Source organism: Caretta caretta, chromosome 8, assembly GCF_965140235.1.
Source record: "Caretta caretta isolate rCarCar2 chromosome 8, rCarCar1.hap1, whole genome shotgun sequence".
NCBI classification, from domain to species: domain Eukaryota; kingdom Metazoa; phylum Chordata; order Testudines; family Cheloniidae; genus Caretta; species Caretta caretta.
The window spans coordinates 1041927-1056427 of record NC_134213.1 but is presented as its reverse complement, the minus strand read 5'-3'; the positions used below and the strand labels follow the sequence as shown (position 1 = coordinate 1056427).

The following is a 14501-nucleotide window of genomic DNA, read 5'->3' as shown; positions in this document are numbered from 1 at the left end:
TCTGGTTACTCTTGCCTTTACGCATGCAAGATAGTTGGGTGGGGAGTTAACTGCTTGTTTTCCAGTGCTCAGCAGATTCCCTGCACCTGTCACAGATGTGCAGTCCGGGTGGTGGATGGCAAAGAACTGTTGGAGGTAACTGCTTTAAAACCAAGAGGCCAGAACGCGAAGTTGCGTTAAGGCCTGTCACTAGAGAGTGCAGAACGTGCTGTTTCACACGGAAGATGCGTGGGGCGTGCCGCAGACTGGCAGTGGCGGCGAGAGTGGTAAAGCAGCACCTCCTGAGTGCAGTCAGAGGTTGGGGTGAATGGAGTTAGAGGGATGCCTACAAGTTAAGTATATGCTTGGACCTGTGTGGCCTTCAGTCTTCGCTGTAACTGGTTTGCTCAGTGGGTGTGATGAAATGCAGTGTTGATTGTTCCTTGTCATGCTGTTGTTTCCTAGCTAGCTAACCTTGTGTGTGTGCATTCCAAGGTAAACAGACCAGTGGGCAAGGTGCAGATCTTCACAGCAGACCTGTCTGAGATACCCCGATGCAACTGCAAACACACAGATGAAAACCCCTGTGGCCTGGACTCAGAGTGCATCAATCGCATGCTGCTGTATGAGTGCCACCCCCTGGTCTGTCCCGCGGGGGGGCGCTGTCAGAACCAGTGCTTCTCCAAGAGGCAGTACCCAGAGGTGGAAATCTTCCGCACGCTGGCACGAGGCTGGGGCTTGCAAGCCAAAAGGGACATTAAGAAGGTACCCATTATGTGTTTTCATTTTACTCTGTGCTAACACTGAGCCCGTCTTAATAGACATCTTCCTGTGGTTCCATAACTTACGTGTTGTCTGACCAAAGGAGCCCCTAGAGAAGAGAAATGGATGACTTTAGTTTCCTGACCTGCTTTCATCCAGGCGGCAGGGATGTTCTAGCTTCCCTGGGGAAGTGCCTTGGGATCCAATAATCCCCATGGTAGTCTAGAAGACGGTTCAGTCCATCTGCTTATATGGCCCTCAGACACTAAAGTGATGGGCACTAAGGTAGCAGTTCTTAGACTGGGTTGAGATTTCTCAGACAAGGAGCACTGAGCTTCCATTCTGGAACCTCCAGGCATTCTTCACATGGGGATCTTACTTAAAAACCCAGGTCATAATTAGTGTCTGTTGGGGAAGCCCTCAGACCGAGGGCAGTGTCTTTGGGAGAGCTGTAGTGATGGCTGAAGCTAGCATATCTGGATGTGGGGAATCCCCCTACTAGCCAAACCACTATCGTTCTAAAATCCAGAAGTCTAGATCTGCTGGTGGTCAGAGGGGTTTTCTCCATAGGAAAGAGGGTTTGTGTTAAACAACAAAGGAAAGCAGAGAACAATTAAGTTGAATAGAAGACAGACACATTGTATGTGTAAGGGCTGTTAGACTGCAGAACAGGTTAGCAAAGGCGAGGTTGGCATCTCCAGAGAGAGGAAGGCCAAACTCCGTCCCTGACCTGGCCTCGGTGGGCTGCCTTAACTGCTGATTGTTAGTGATGCAGTGTAGGTGGTTATCCCTGAAAACCTTCCATGTAACCTGTCTGTAACCACCAAACAAGGAACCAGTGAAACTCAGATGCTGAAATGGGGGTGTCTTTTGGTAAAAGTGGTGCGGCATTGTACTCATTGTGTTTGGTGGCCTCTTGAACAGGTTTTACTGTGTGGGATAAATGTCAGCAGTGTTCAAACCAGATGCCTTGTGCTCTGCGATGTTGCAAAGCTTGTTGCAGGGTTGTGTTCCAGGACCCAGGCTGTGTATCAGTTCTGCCAACAACTCCTGTAGTTCAGTTATGGAGCAGGTGTCAGTACAGAATTCGGTAACGCACTAAACCCAAATTCACTTTGCTTTATGCTGTCCCTAAATGTTTTATTTTCAAATAGAACAGGGGGTAACGTGTGACTATATTATTAACGGTCCTATTTAGTTTACTGAATACGTTTTTTGAAATTTATGAAGCTGCTGCGGAATCTAGGTGAAATGTGCTGCAAAGTACCTGGGGTCTAGTCGTTAATGAAACGAAAGTATCCAGAGAGGAAATGGATAGCAAGCTTTGTTAGCCCAGAAGTGTCTTCCTCCCCCAAAGAGTTCTGCTTCCATCAGTAGCAAGACCTGAGCAGCTGCCTGTTCCTTTTTCTTGGGCAGGGTGAGTTTGTTAATGAATACGTGGGAGAGCTGATTGATGAGGAGGAGTGTCGGGCACGAATCCGCTACGCACAGGAGCACGACATTACCAACTTCTATATGCTGACTTTGGACAAGGTACGTGATGGGCCTCTCTCTTGCCAGTATCTTAGACCAGTGGCTCTCAATCTTTCCAGAGTACTGTACCCCTTTCAGAAGTCTGAAATAAATAGGATGAAATTCAGTAAGGACAAATGCAAAGTACTACTCTTAGGAAGGAATAATCAATTGCATAAATGCAAAATGGGAAATGACTGCCTAGGAAGCAATATTGCAGAAAGGGATCTGGGGTTATAGTGGATCACACGGTAAATATAAGTAAACAATAGAATACTGTTGCAAAAAAAAATAAAAGCAAACATCATTCTGGGGTGTGTGAGCAGGAGTGTTGAAAGCAAGACACAAGAACTAATTCTTCCACTCTACTCAGCACTGATAAGGCCTCAGCTGGAGTATTGTGTCCAGTTCTGGGCACCACACTGTGGAGAAAGTCCAAAGAAGAGCAACAAAAATTATTAAAGGTGTAGAAAACATGCCCTATGAGGAAAGATTAAAAAAATTTGGTTTGTTTAGTCAGGAGAAGAGAAGACTGAGAGGGGACATAAGTCTTTTAGTACATAAACAATTATTATAGGGAGGAGGTGATAAATAGTTCTCCTTAACCTCGGAGGATAGGACAAGAAGCAATGGGCTTAAATTGCAGCAAGGATGGTTTAGGTTGGCGATTGGGAAAAACTTTCTGACAGGGTGGCTAAGCACTGGTACAAATTACCCCGGGAGGTTGTGGAATCTCCATCATTGGAGGTTTTCAAGAGCAGGTTAAACAAACACCTGTCAGCGGTGGTCTAGATCAGCGGCTCTCAAACTTTTAGCAACCTGAGGACCCCCATTTTTATGTAAATTTTTTTGCTAACCCCCAAGTCCCTGCTCATCCCCAGACCTCGCCCCACTCCCCCAAGGCCCCACCCCTGCTCAACCTCTTTCCGCCCCCTCCCCCGAGCGCTCTGTCCCCACTCCTTCTCCTCTCTCCCAGCGTCTCCTGCACCCGGTGAACAGCTGTTCCCCAGTGTGTGGGAGGCACTGGGAGGGAGGGGGAGGAGTTGATCGGCGGGGTCCGCAGACCCCCTGGAGTACCCTCGTGGACCCCAGTTTGAGAAATGCTGGTCTAGATAATACCTAGTCCTGCCTCGGTGCAGGGGATGGGACTAGATGACCTTGAGAGGTCCCTTCCAGGCCTATGATTCCATGATTCCCCAGTGCTCAGATATGATGGTCACAGGGGCCATATAGGCAGACAGGCAATAGGGTTTCTCTAAATAGGATTTCTGCTCTTAATGGCTCTCTATTCTTGGGTCCGCCCAAAGTGTCTCAGGCCACCCCTGCTAAGATCCTGAGGCTGTCTTCTGTTCACCAGAGCATATTTCCCTTCTGGCTATGGTCAGAGAAGGAGCCTGCTGGGACTGTAACTTTCTGATTGTCAACTCACAGACCTCGCAGCACTGCTCCCCTCCCCCATTGCACCCTTTGTCTACTCTCCAGCCTCAGGTCTTGGCTTCGTGCACTGTTCGTTGGTGGCGATATCTGCCCCAGCAGAGCTGTATTCTCCGGTTGTCTTTGGAGCAACTGTAGAGGTGTCCAACTGCTTCTGGACTGTCAAGTTTTCCCACACTGCACCATGAACAAAGGGCGAGAGCAGCCACATTTTGGAAGGGTGCTTGGACTCGGGCCCACGTAATGCAGTGTAGACGCTGGAGGCCCAAATGAGTTCAAACCCTAGGTTAACAAACCTAGAGTCTGCTAACTCGAGTTCTGCTAATCCTGGGCTTACACTGCAGTGTAGACAGACCCTTAGGGCACTGTTCGGGAGCACAGGATTCCACAGCTCCAGGCCTCCCTTGATCACAGGTGTCAGAATAGTGCTCAATAGCACGCTCTGCTCTTGTTCCACTATTAGGTGCATCATTGAGCTTCTGAGACTCGTCATGACTTGAATTCAAAGCACCTGAGCACCAAGCAGAGACTTGGGTCATAGCTGTGGGCTTCTCTGCACTCTTGCTGTCTTGCCTGCTTCTCTGTCCTTCTCTTTTGCCTTTCAGAGACAGCAGAAGTATCTCAGGAGCTTTAAAGTGCAGCCATGCAGTGTCTCTCTGCACAGGCATGCCTCATGCGTGGTGTCTCAAGGCCCTCACTGAGAGACACTCGCACCTGCCTCCACGAGCAATCAGGTCCCAGAGTGAGCCCCTCAAAAGTCCTCCTGGGCTTCGACTTTTCCAGTAGTTGCACATAGCTGACCCAGAAGCCTGAAAGGCTCCTGAGTCTCAAGAAACCCAGGGTCAAGCTCCCCAGTTAGACATTGGTGTTTGACCTGGCCCATAGCAGCATGGATCCGACAGGACGGAACCCGAAGTTCTGCTTTTGTCTCATTAAAACCGGAAGCCCTCCTTTCTTTCAGTGGCATTTCAGGTCTTTCCACCCACTTTGCCGCACCAAAGTACAGTCCCAAACCCGAGGGTGGGCAGAGGTAATTGCACCACAGAAGCGCCGTGTTCATTAGCGTGATTGTTACCGGCTGAGCGCTGATCAGCCAACAGGCATTGTTGAACGCAAATGAAAACTATCACTGTGGACCACACTATCCTATCCTGCCTGTCACTCCGTCCCATAACTTGGTGTCATCTTCAGCTTGGCGCTTTTGCTAGGGCCTCACGTTGAGCCTGTGTCTAAATCTTGCTGTTTCTTTCTGCATAGTGCCTCTAAGAGATGGCCTTTCCCAGCCATCCATCCAGCTGAAACACTCAACCCAGCTCCCGTCTTCTCGATTACTGCAGCCTCCTTCTCTTTGGCTTTGATAAATGAGACCTTGCTCTGCTCGTATCTATTCAGAACACTCCTTCAAAGGTCTTTTCCTAGCCCTTGGTTTGACCATGTCACTCCTCTCTTTGCACCCTCCACTGGCTCCCCCTGCTTTAGAGCATCAAGCACAAGCTGCTTATCTTCACTTTCAGAGCCCTTCGTGGCCTGTCACAACCTTCCAGTCATCTCATATTTGTTATCAAGCCATCAGTGCTCACCTCTGATTGGCCCAGGACATGAGTGTGCGCTGCCCACGTGTTAAATGTTCCAGAAAGCTCCCTTGTGCTTTCCCCTGTGCTGGCCCACATGCTTGGGAGGCGCTTCCCATTAAGATCTGCAAAGCTACCTTGTTATCCACCTGCAGATGCAGTCTCAAAAATCTCCTTTGCTGTGACAGCTATAAAAAAGTTGGCAAGAGTTAGACTGGTGGTGCGCAGAGACTGCTGCCTGTCATGTTGACCATTATTGTCTGATTGTTTACTTGTATGTCCCCGTCTGTCTGTGTTCATTTGTTGTTTCTTGTCTTATACATAGATTGGGGCAGGACCAACCATCTTGTGAATCTTTGTTTGTACAGCTCCTAACACAGTGGGGTTCAGGTCCACACCTAGGGCTCCTCGGTGCTTCAGTGATACAAATCATAAATAAGAAGATGATTATGGAGCACAAGAGAGCAGCATAGGAGTGGTGCTGGTATGCCCTGCTGCAGCATGCTGGCCCAATACAAGCCCTGGGTTTTACCCTTCTGGGGAAGGAAAAGCTGGATGTGCCAGGCAGCAGCCTCTTTCATTAGGAAGCCTCCATCTCCATTGGAGGAAGAGATGCTCGGGGGGTTGGGGAAGGGCAGTTCTCTGCATTTTGCACTTTGCCTGCAAGCTCCAGCAAAGGAGATCTGAGTGCAGAAGCTTGTTTGGATTCTGCCAGGTGTCAGAAGTGCATACGGTAAAAGGTATTGGCTGTAGGGCATTGTAAAACGCATACTCAGGCACTTAAAGCCAGCACTGAGAATACGTCGTAACACGCTTTGGGGACGGGGCAGGGCCTTTGTGGGGTGGCTCGAGCAGGAGATGTTACGTTAGAAAAGTCGCTTTTCCTTGTGATTTTAGGATCGAATCATTGATGCGGGACCGAAGGGCAATTACGCTCGATTTATGAACCATTGCTGCCAACCCAACTGTGAGACTCAGAAATGGTCCGTGAATGGTGATACGCGCGTTGGGCTCTTTGCTCTTGTCAATATCAAAGCTGGTAAGGGACCTTGTTCTGTTGCTGACCCGGAGTTCTGGTGGGGCGTCTCTGTCAGGAAAGGGGAGGGTCTGTAGCGAGGGTCTGGAGCTGAGACGGCCTGTAGGAAAGCCTCAGTATGCAAAGGGTGGAACACGTAAGCCAGGCACATACAACAGAGGGTGTATTGGGAGGGCTGATTGTGTGTTTCCGCCACCTGGCCCACGTTTTCCACCCCCACGATATCTTGTGGAGGCAAGAGCGGGACCCAGATGTGTTTCCATCTCCTGGCACATGCGGGGCGGGGGCAGGGGGCCAGGGACCTGGAGGAGGGGCCAGAACAGCTCCAATGGCACACAGCATCGGGTGGGCCGCTGGCGAGCAGGTGGGAAGAGCTCTCCTTTCCCGGCCGGCTATAGCAGTTGTGCCAGCCAGCTCTGGGGTGCAGGGACCATGCAGAGGGGACACAGTGTAAGCCCCCCAGCTAGCTGGGATAGGCTGGGGGATGGGGCACTGGTACCTGGGTAGGGGGACGTCAGTGCAGAGGGAGCCAGATACTGAGGAACTCTCCTAGGAATGGCAGGAACTGTCAGGATGCCCCCCCACAGCTAGATCCAGCTCCCCCTAACCCCCATAGAGTCTTAACAGCTCCCCTTGCTCCCTATCTCTCCACCTCCCCCCTTCTCAGTGAGCGTCTGTGCCCCTGAGCAGAGTGTCATTGTTATAATTGCCCAGGGCCCAGCAATATGATTCCTGGGTTGCCACTGGCAAGCAAACAAATGCAATGTCAAAACCTGGAATGTGGCTGGTGATGGGGTCTGCATCTAGTTGCCGATCCGTGTAGATCTACCCTAGGGGAGGGGGGAGAAGCTGGTGCCCCTCCACATTTCTGCCAGCCGTGAGTAGGCTCTGGTGTTTCTTCAGTTTAGCAGGAGAAGCTGTATGGTTTGTCACAGTCCAGATGTTGCCTACCGATTTCTTTTATTACCAGGGACTGAGCTGACTTTCAACTACAACCTGGAATGTTTGGGGAATGGAAAGACAGTTTGCAAATGTGGTGCTCCGAATTGCAGCGGGTTCCTAGGAGTGCGGCCAAAGGTAAGACAGCCCTTCTCTGGCTTCTTTTTATTCCAAGGGCTCTCTTTGAATTGGAGTGGCTTGCTTGCTGCAGGGACACAGAAGTGCCATGATAAATGCCACTGTATTTTCAAAGTGATTGTGAAAATCCTGCTGAGGCTGAGTTGGGCAAACATGCAAGTACCTCACTTTAGGTTGCAGGAGCACAGAATCTTAGATTTTGTTAAATCAGTGTAGGAACCAAATTCCAGAGCAGAGCACCCACAAAGAGGCCTTGTCTGCACTAGGAGATTTCATAAGTATTTTTCTCCACGGGTTTAGCAATAATACATTAAAGTTTATGAGTAAAATAGGAACAGAAATACTCTATACATGCAACAGGGATGAGCTAACATCGGAGGAGAAATGTTTGCTTTTGGAGCTTCCTGATTTTTGAGCACTTGATTTCGTAATCTTAATGTTGCGCTAACAGGAATTAATATTTTATTTTGAATTTTACTGTTTGCTTGAGATGGGGACTTCTTAATGAAAAACTGCAGAACCAGCTGGCATGGCTTGCAGTCTTCACCAGCAGAGTCTGAGCCGCAGCTGTTTACTAGTTCCACATGCTTCACAAAGCAGCTTGTAAACTCTGTGCTGTGGAGTTAGTAGGCACGTACTGCAACAAAGAAACTGCCTCGTTGAGAGTTGAGTTAGGTGCTGCACCACCAAAGCCTCACAAGTTTACAGGCCAGGCCCTGTGTTCTCCACAGCAAGCTGGGCCTAAATTCTGTAGGGGGATCCCGGGTTTTGTGGCCTTGTGGTGTAGCAGACTGGAAATCCTTTAGCAGCCTCATTTCAATGAAAACCACAGCTTTTCCATTAATTACGGATGAGCTGAATCGCACAGTTGTCACAGTGAGCCCCTCTGTTGTTTGTTTTGATATTAAGCTCAGTTTATTGTATGCTGATGCCACATTTTCAGTTCCTGGTGTGCCTCATCTTTTTGGTACATCATAGAAATCAGGGGAAGCTGGAGGTTTTGGTAGTTGGATGGGAGCAGCTGGTGCTTTGGGCCTGGGGGGTTGGTTTGGAGTTCTGTGATAAGCACATTATGAATGTTTCTAATAAAACAATCAGCAGTGAAATAGCTAATGGTGTTTACACTTAACTTGCCATTGTTGGGATCCAGAATTAACATTTCAGTCTGATGACTGAGGTAGTTCTTCTTTGAGTGATTGCTCATGTGTATTCCACAATAGGTGTGCGTGCCTGCCACGTGCACGAGTGCCGGAGGTTTTTCCCCCTAGCAGTGCCTGTAGGGGGGAGCACCCCCCTCCCCGCGACCGCTGGAGTGGAGCCTGTCTAGCGCGGTATAAGGGGGACTGCACTCCCCCCACTCTCAGTTCCTTCTTGCCGCCAGTGAAGGTGCGTTGGAAGTACTCTGCCCCAGCCCTGCAGCAGCTCGTCCCCAGAACTCTTCGTTTGTTCAGTAGTACCTGTAGTCAGTTAGCTAATGCAGTTAGTTTAGTTAAAGAAAAGGAGGACTTGTGGCACCTTAGAGACTAACCAATTTATTTGAGCATAAACTTTCATGAGCTGTAGCTCACTTCATCGGATGCATGCAGTGGAAAATACAGTGGGGAGATTTATAGACGCAGAGAACATGAAACAATGGGTATTACCATACACACTGTAAGGAGAGTGATCAGGTAAGGTGAGCTATTACCAGCAGGAGAGCGGGGTGTGGGGGGGACCTTTTGTAGTGATAATCAAGGTGGGCCATTTCCAGCAGTTGACAAGAATGTCTGAGGAACAGCAGGTGGTGGGGGGAAGGAATCAACATGGGGAAGTAGTTTTACTTTGTGTAATGACCCATCCACTCCCAGTCTTTATTCAAGCTTAAGTTAATTGTATCCAGTTTGCGATTTAATTCCAGTTCGGCAATCTCTCCTTGGAGTCCCTACCAATTCACGGTCCTACCATTTGGTCTGTCCACTGCCCCCAGGGTCTTTACAAAGTGTATGGTAGTGGTAGCGGCCTACCTCAGACGCCAGGGGGTCCAAATATTCCCATATCTGGATGACTGGCTAGTCAAAGGCACCTCCCGGTCGCAGGTGAGAGATCACGTGGCGCTCCTCCTGTCCACATGTACTGCCCTGGGCCTGTTGATAAACAACGCCACGGCCACGTTAGTTCTAGTCCAACGCATAGAGTTTATCGGGGCGCTACTGGACGCAACGTCTGCCAGGGCCTCTTTCCCACCAGACAGGTTCGAGACCCTGAAAGGGCTTATCAACTCGGTCACCAGGTTCCCAGTGACGACAGCCAGGGCTTGCCTGTAACATGTCTGCGTGCACAGACTCAGAATGAGGCCCCCTCCAGCTCTGGCTGGCCTCGCAGTTCTCCCAGGCCATAGACAGGGTGGACAAGGTCCTCACCATGCTGGACTCTGTGATCATCTCCTTACAGTGGTGGTCCGCCCCAAACAACATGCTCCAGGGGGTCCCTTTCAGGGACAGGGCCCTGTCGTTGGAGCTGTGTCAGACCTGGGTTGGGGGGCCCATGTGGGGAACTTTCAGACCCAAGGCCTGTGGTCTCTGGAGGACCTACCTCTTCATATACGTGTCAAGGAACTCAGGGCGGTGCGACTGGCGTGTATGGCGTTCCGCTCGCACCTGGAGGGCAAGGTAATCAGGGTCCTCACGGACAACACGGCCTCAATGTTCTATATCAACAGGGAAGGCGGGGCCTGATCCTCTGCCATGAAGCCCTCAGTCTGTGGGACCTCTGTATAGCCCACAACATCTACTTAAAAGCCTTCCACCTGCCAGGTGCCCGGAATGTCAGGGCGGATCGCTTGAGCAGGAATTTTTCCTCTCAGCACGAGTGGTCTCTACACCTGGAAGTGGCTCACCAACTCTTCCAAAGGTGGGGTACTCCCCAGGTGGACCTATTTGCGACCAGGCAGAACCGACGATGCTCCCGGTTCTGCTCCGGGGGGGCCTAGGGAGGGACGCTATCTCCGATGCCTTTACCCTGTCCTGGTCAGGCCAGCTCCTCTACACCTTTCCCCCGTTCTCTCTGATCAGCATGGTCCTGGAGAAAATAAAGACGGACAAAGCCAGGGTCCTCCTCGTTGCCCCAGCATGGCCCAGGCAACACTGGTACGGGACCCTCTCGGGGATGGCGGTAGCTCTGCCATGGCAGTTGCTGCTCTGCCTGGACCTGCTCTCTCATGACCAGGGCCGCCTCCTCCATCCCAACCCAGCAACGCTTCACCTCACTGCATGGCTGCTCAATGGCTAGGTGGCGAGGAAAGGACATGCTCGGAACAGGTTCAGCACGTCCTCCTCAAAAGTAGATGGCCCTCCACTCGCCGGTCCTATGTGGTGAAGTGGCCTCAGTTTTCAAGGTGGGCGCCAGGCCAGGGTGTTTCCCCGACAGCCGCCCCGATCCAGCTTATCCTTGATTACCTCCTCCACCTGAGGGCCCAGGGACTGGCACCCTCATCAGTCAGGGTACACTTGGTGGCCATATCAGCCTTTCATCCCCCGGTGCAAGGTCACGCAGTATTTTCCCATGCTATTACTGGCTGATTCCTTAAGGGTTTGGACCGTCTCTACCCATATTCCAAGCCCCTGGTTCCGCAATGGGACCTAAACCTGGTGCCGGCTTGTCTCATGGGGGCCCCGTTTGAACCACTGGCCACGTGTTTCTGGTCTCACCTCTCATGGAAGGTTTCAGAGTAGCAGCCGTGTTGGTCTGTATTCGCAAAAAGAAAAGGAGTACTTGTGGCACCTTAGAGGCTAACCAATTTATTTGAGCATAAGCTTTCGTGAGCTACAGCTCACTTCATTGGATGCATTCATGGAAGGTGGCCTTCCTGGTAGCTATCACGTCAGTCAGGCGGGTCTCGGAGCTCAGGGCCCTAACCTCCGAACCGCCGTATACAGTTTTTCATAAGGACAAGGTCCAGCTGCACTCCTTCCGAAAGTGATCTCCACTTACCACATGGGTCAGGACATTTTTCTGCCAGTCCTCTGCCCCAAGCTTCACACGACTAGTGAGGAACGCCGTCTCCACACGCTCGACATGAGGCGAGCTCTGGCTTTCTACTTCGAGCGGACCAAGCTGTTCAGAAAGTCTTTGCAACTGTTCGTTTTCCACTATTTCCACTCAGAGGCTTTCTAAGCGGATCACTTCGTGCATCCGTCCTGTTATGAGCTGACGGGTGTCCCCCCGCCACCCATTGTGAGGACACACTCGACTTGGGTGCAGGCCTCGTCGGCTGCCTTTGTGGCCCACATCCCCATCCAGGACATTTGTAGGGCCGCCACGTGGTCTTGGGTTCACATGTTTGCCTCGCACTATGCAATTGTCTCTCAGGCCAGGGATGATGCCGGGTTTGGCAGGGCGGTCCTCCGTCCCGAGAACTTGTGAACTCCTACCCACCTCCAACAGGTATAGCTTGGAATCACCTATTGTGGAATACACATGAGCAATCACTCGAAGAGGAAAAGACAGTTACCTTTTCCGTAACTGGTGTTCTTCGAGATGTGTTGTTCATGTCTATTCCACACCCCGCCCTCCTTCCCCTCTGTCGGAGTTGTCTGGCAAGAAGGAACTGAGGGCGGGGGGAGCGCAGCCCCCCTTATACCGTGCCAGGCAGGCGCCGCTCCAGGGGTTGCGGGGGAGGGGGGCGCTCCCCCCTACGGGTACTGCTAGGGGAAAAACTGGCACACCCATTGTGGAATAGACTTGAGCAACACATCTCGAAGAACACCAGTTACAGGAAAGGTAACGGTCTTTTCACTCCCTCAGAGGGATTGTTTCAGGCTGTCTGCAGACTCAGAAGACAGCACAGAACATAAGAACGGCCATACTAAGTCAGACCAAAGCTCCATCTAGCCCAGTATCCTGTCTTACGATAGTTACGATAGGTGCCCCAGAGGGAATGAACAGAACAGGGAATCATCAGGTGATCCATCCCCTGTCACCCATTCCCAGCTTCTGGCAAACAGAGGCTAGGGACACCATCGCTGCCCATCCTGGCTAACGGCCATTGATGGACCGATCCTCCATGAACTTATCTATTTCTTTTTTGGACCCTGTTATAGTCTTGGCCTTCACAACATCATTGGGGAGAGAGATAGCTCAGTGGTTTGAGCATTGGCCTGCTAAACCCAGGGTTGTGAGTTCAATCCTTGAGGGGGCCATTTAAGGATCTGGGGCAAAAATTGGGGATTGGTCCTGTTTAAAGCAGGGGGTTGGACTAGATGACCTCCTGAGGTCCCTTTCAACCCTAACCTTCTATGATTCTATGGTAAAAAGTTCCACTGACTGACTGACTGACTGCGTTGTGTGAAGAAATACTTCCTTTTGTTTGTTTTAAAGCTGCTGACTATTAATTTCATTTGGTGACCCCCAGTTCTTCTTCAAGTGATTGTTCATGTCCGTTCCAAGCAGGTGTGTGCGCTGCGTGCGCACCAGCCAGAAGACTTTCCCCCTAGCAGCGTCCGTAGGGCCTGGGCGCCCTCTGGGGTGGCGCCTTCATGGCGCCCAATATCGAGCCCCGCCGACCCCCCCACCCCCTCAGTTCCTTCTTACTGCCTGTGATGGCTAGCTGGAACTTTGCTCGCTCGTGCAGCAAGCGCCTTAGCAGTGTCTTTGTTCTTAGTGTAAATAGTTTTTCTCTGTAGTTGTACTTATCACATAGTTAGTAGTGTTTGGTAGATAGATAGTTTCCCCTCCGGGGGTATGCCTGGGTCTCCGGGGTTTAAACTCTGTGAGTCCTGTGGCAAGTTTATGCCCAAGAGTGATCCTCACTCGTCCTGCCTGCAGTGCCTTGGTGAGACTCACCAAAAGGACAGGTGCTGCATTTGCAAGGGTTTCCGCCCAAGATCCCTTAAGGACAGAGAACAGAGACTGAAACTCCTGCTCATGGAGGCTGCTCTGAGACCGCAGTCCGACCCGGGACCCAACGACCCGGCACCGAACACATCCGCTTCCGTGTGCAGCGCTCCGGTGCCAACGGCACGTGAATCGGGCCAGACTAAGGACTCTAAAGCCCACCGGCACCCCCACCCTTCGGGACATAGGGCGTCGGCATCCTTTCGGCACCATTCTCCATCCCCGGTGCCGGTAAAGAAGAAGAGGCCGGTGAGGGAGCTGATCACCCCCCTTGAAGCCTAAGATACTGGTGCCGTCCGCGAGTGGCTCAGCATAGACTACGTCCACCTCGCTTCCGCCCAGGGTCTCATTGATTCCTGCCCGCGGCCAGGGTCCTGTCAAGTCCGAACCCTCCTCGGTCCCCGCACCATCTGGTGGACATACAACCACCATCGACGCCAGAGGCGGCAATGGACCTGATGCACCTCCTGGCGCTGGCCTCCCCGCGAAAGAGGGACAAGTCCCCGGCGACCGCATGGCCCCTGTTCCACTCCAGGGGCAGGCCAACCATGATGGTTCGTCGGTCTCCATCTCCGGCACCGCCTGCACAGACGCAGGAAGCGCACTGCTCCCGGGAGTCGAGTCGTCGTTCGTTGGCGACCCAGGGGACTGCTCCTCCGTGGTGGTCTTATTCGGAGACCTCGGAGTCGGAGGTAGACTCGGCTTAATTGAGCACATCGCACAGCAGAAGATCCCGGTCCCGGCGCAGTCACCAACCATAGCCGGCACCGTGGCAACAACAGTGGCAACCACCTGCTCAATGGCCCTTCTGGACACCCTGGGCGTACCGTCAGAGCCAGGGTCAAGTCCATGGTCCGGGCTCCAGAACGGCGTCGGTGTCCTCGGCCTCGTTTGTGCCACAGTCAGCGCCGGCACTGCCTACGATGGCGGCGCCCTCGGGCAGAGTGGCCCCACCGACTCACGTGATTTCAGCACCAGTGCCTCAGCCGGCCCCGGCACCGGCTCCCCAACTGACGGCACCGGTGGAAGCCTCAGCTCCGTCCCTACCGACCTCAACAGTCTCGGTCCCACCGGTTTTACCTGCCCTGGCACTGGCTGCGATGCAGAGTTCTTCATCGGCGCCAGTTCCTCAGACCGAGTACCGCGTGCCAAGGAACCCCGGGGGGGCTGAAGGCAGTGAACTGGGTCCACCTCCGGTTCTCTCTTCCTTGTCTTCACCCGACGAAGCGGTCGCGGGGACTTCACCGGCCCCAGCTTTG

At 52.1% G+C, this 14501-nt stretch overlaps 1 protein-coding gene across 7 annotated transcripts in view; it reads left to right on the top strand.

Annotated features, from left to right (window-relative positions):
- NSD1 (nuclear receptor binding SET domain protein 1) overlaps positions 1–14501 on the top strand; it is a 140626-nt gene that overhangs the window by 101880 nt on the left and 24245 nt on the right. For all 7 annotated transcript variants that reach the window (XM_075131209.1, XM_048860880.2, XM_048860878.2 and 4 more), the window contains 4 exons: positions 475–744; positions 2158–2274; positions 6156–6297; positions 7265–7371. In XM_075131209.1, the coding sequence (XP_074987310.1) occupies positions 475–744; positions 2158–2274; positions 6156–6297; positions 7265–7371 (636 nt within the window). The remainder of the gene's footprint in view (positions 1–474; positions 745–2157; positions 2275–6155; positions 6298–7264; positions 7372–14501) is intronic.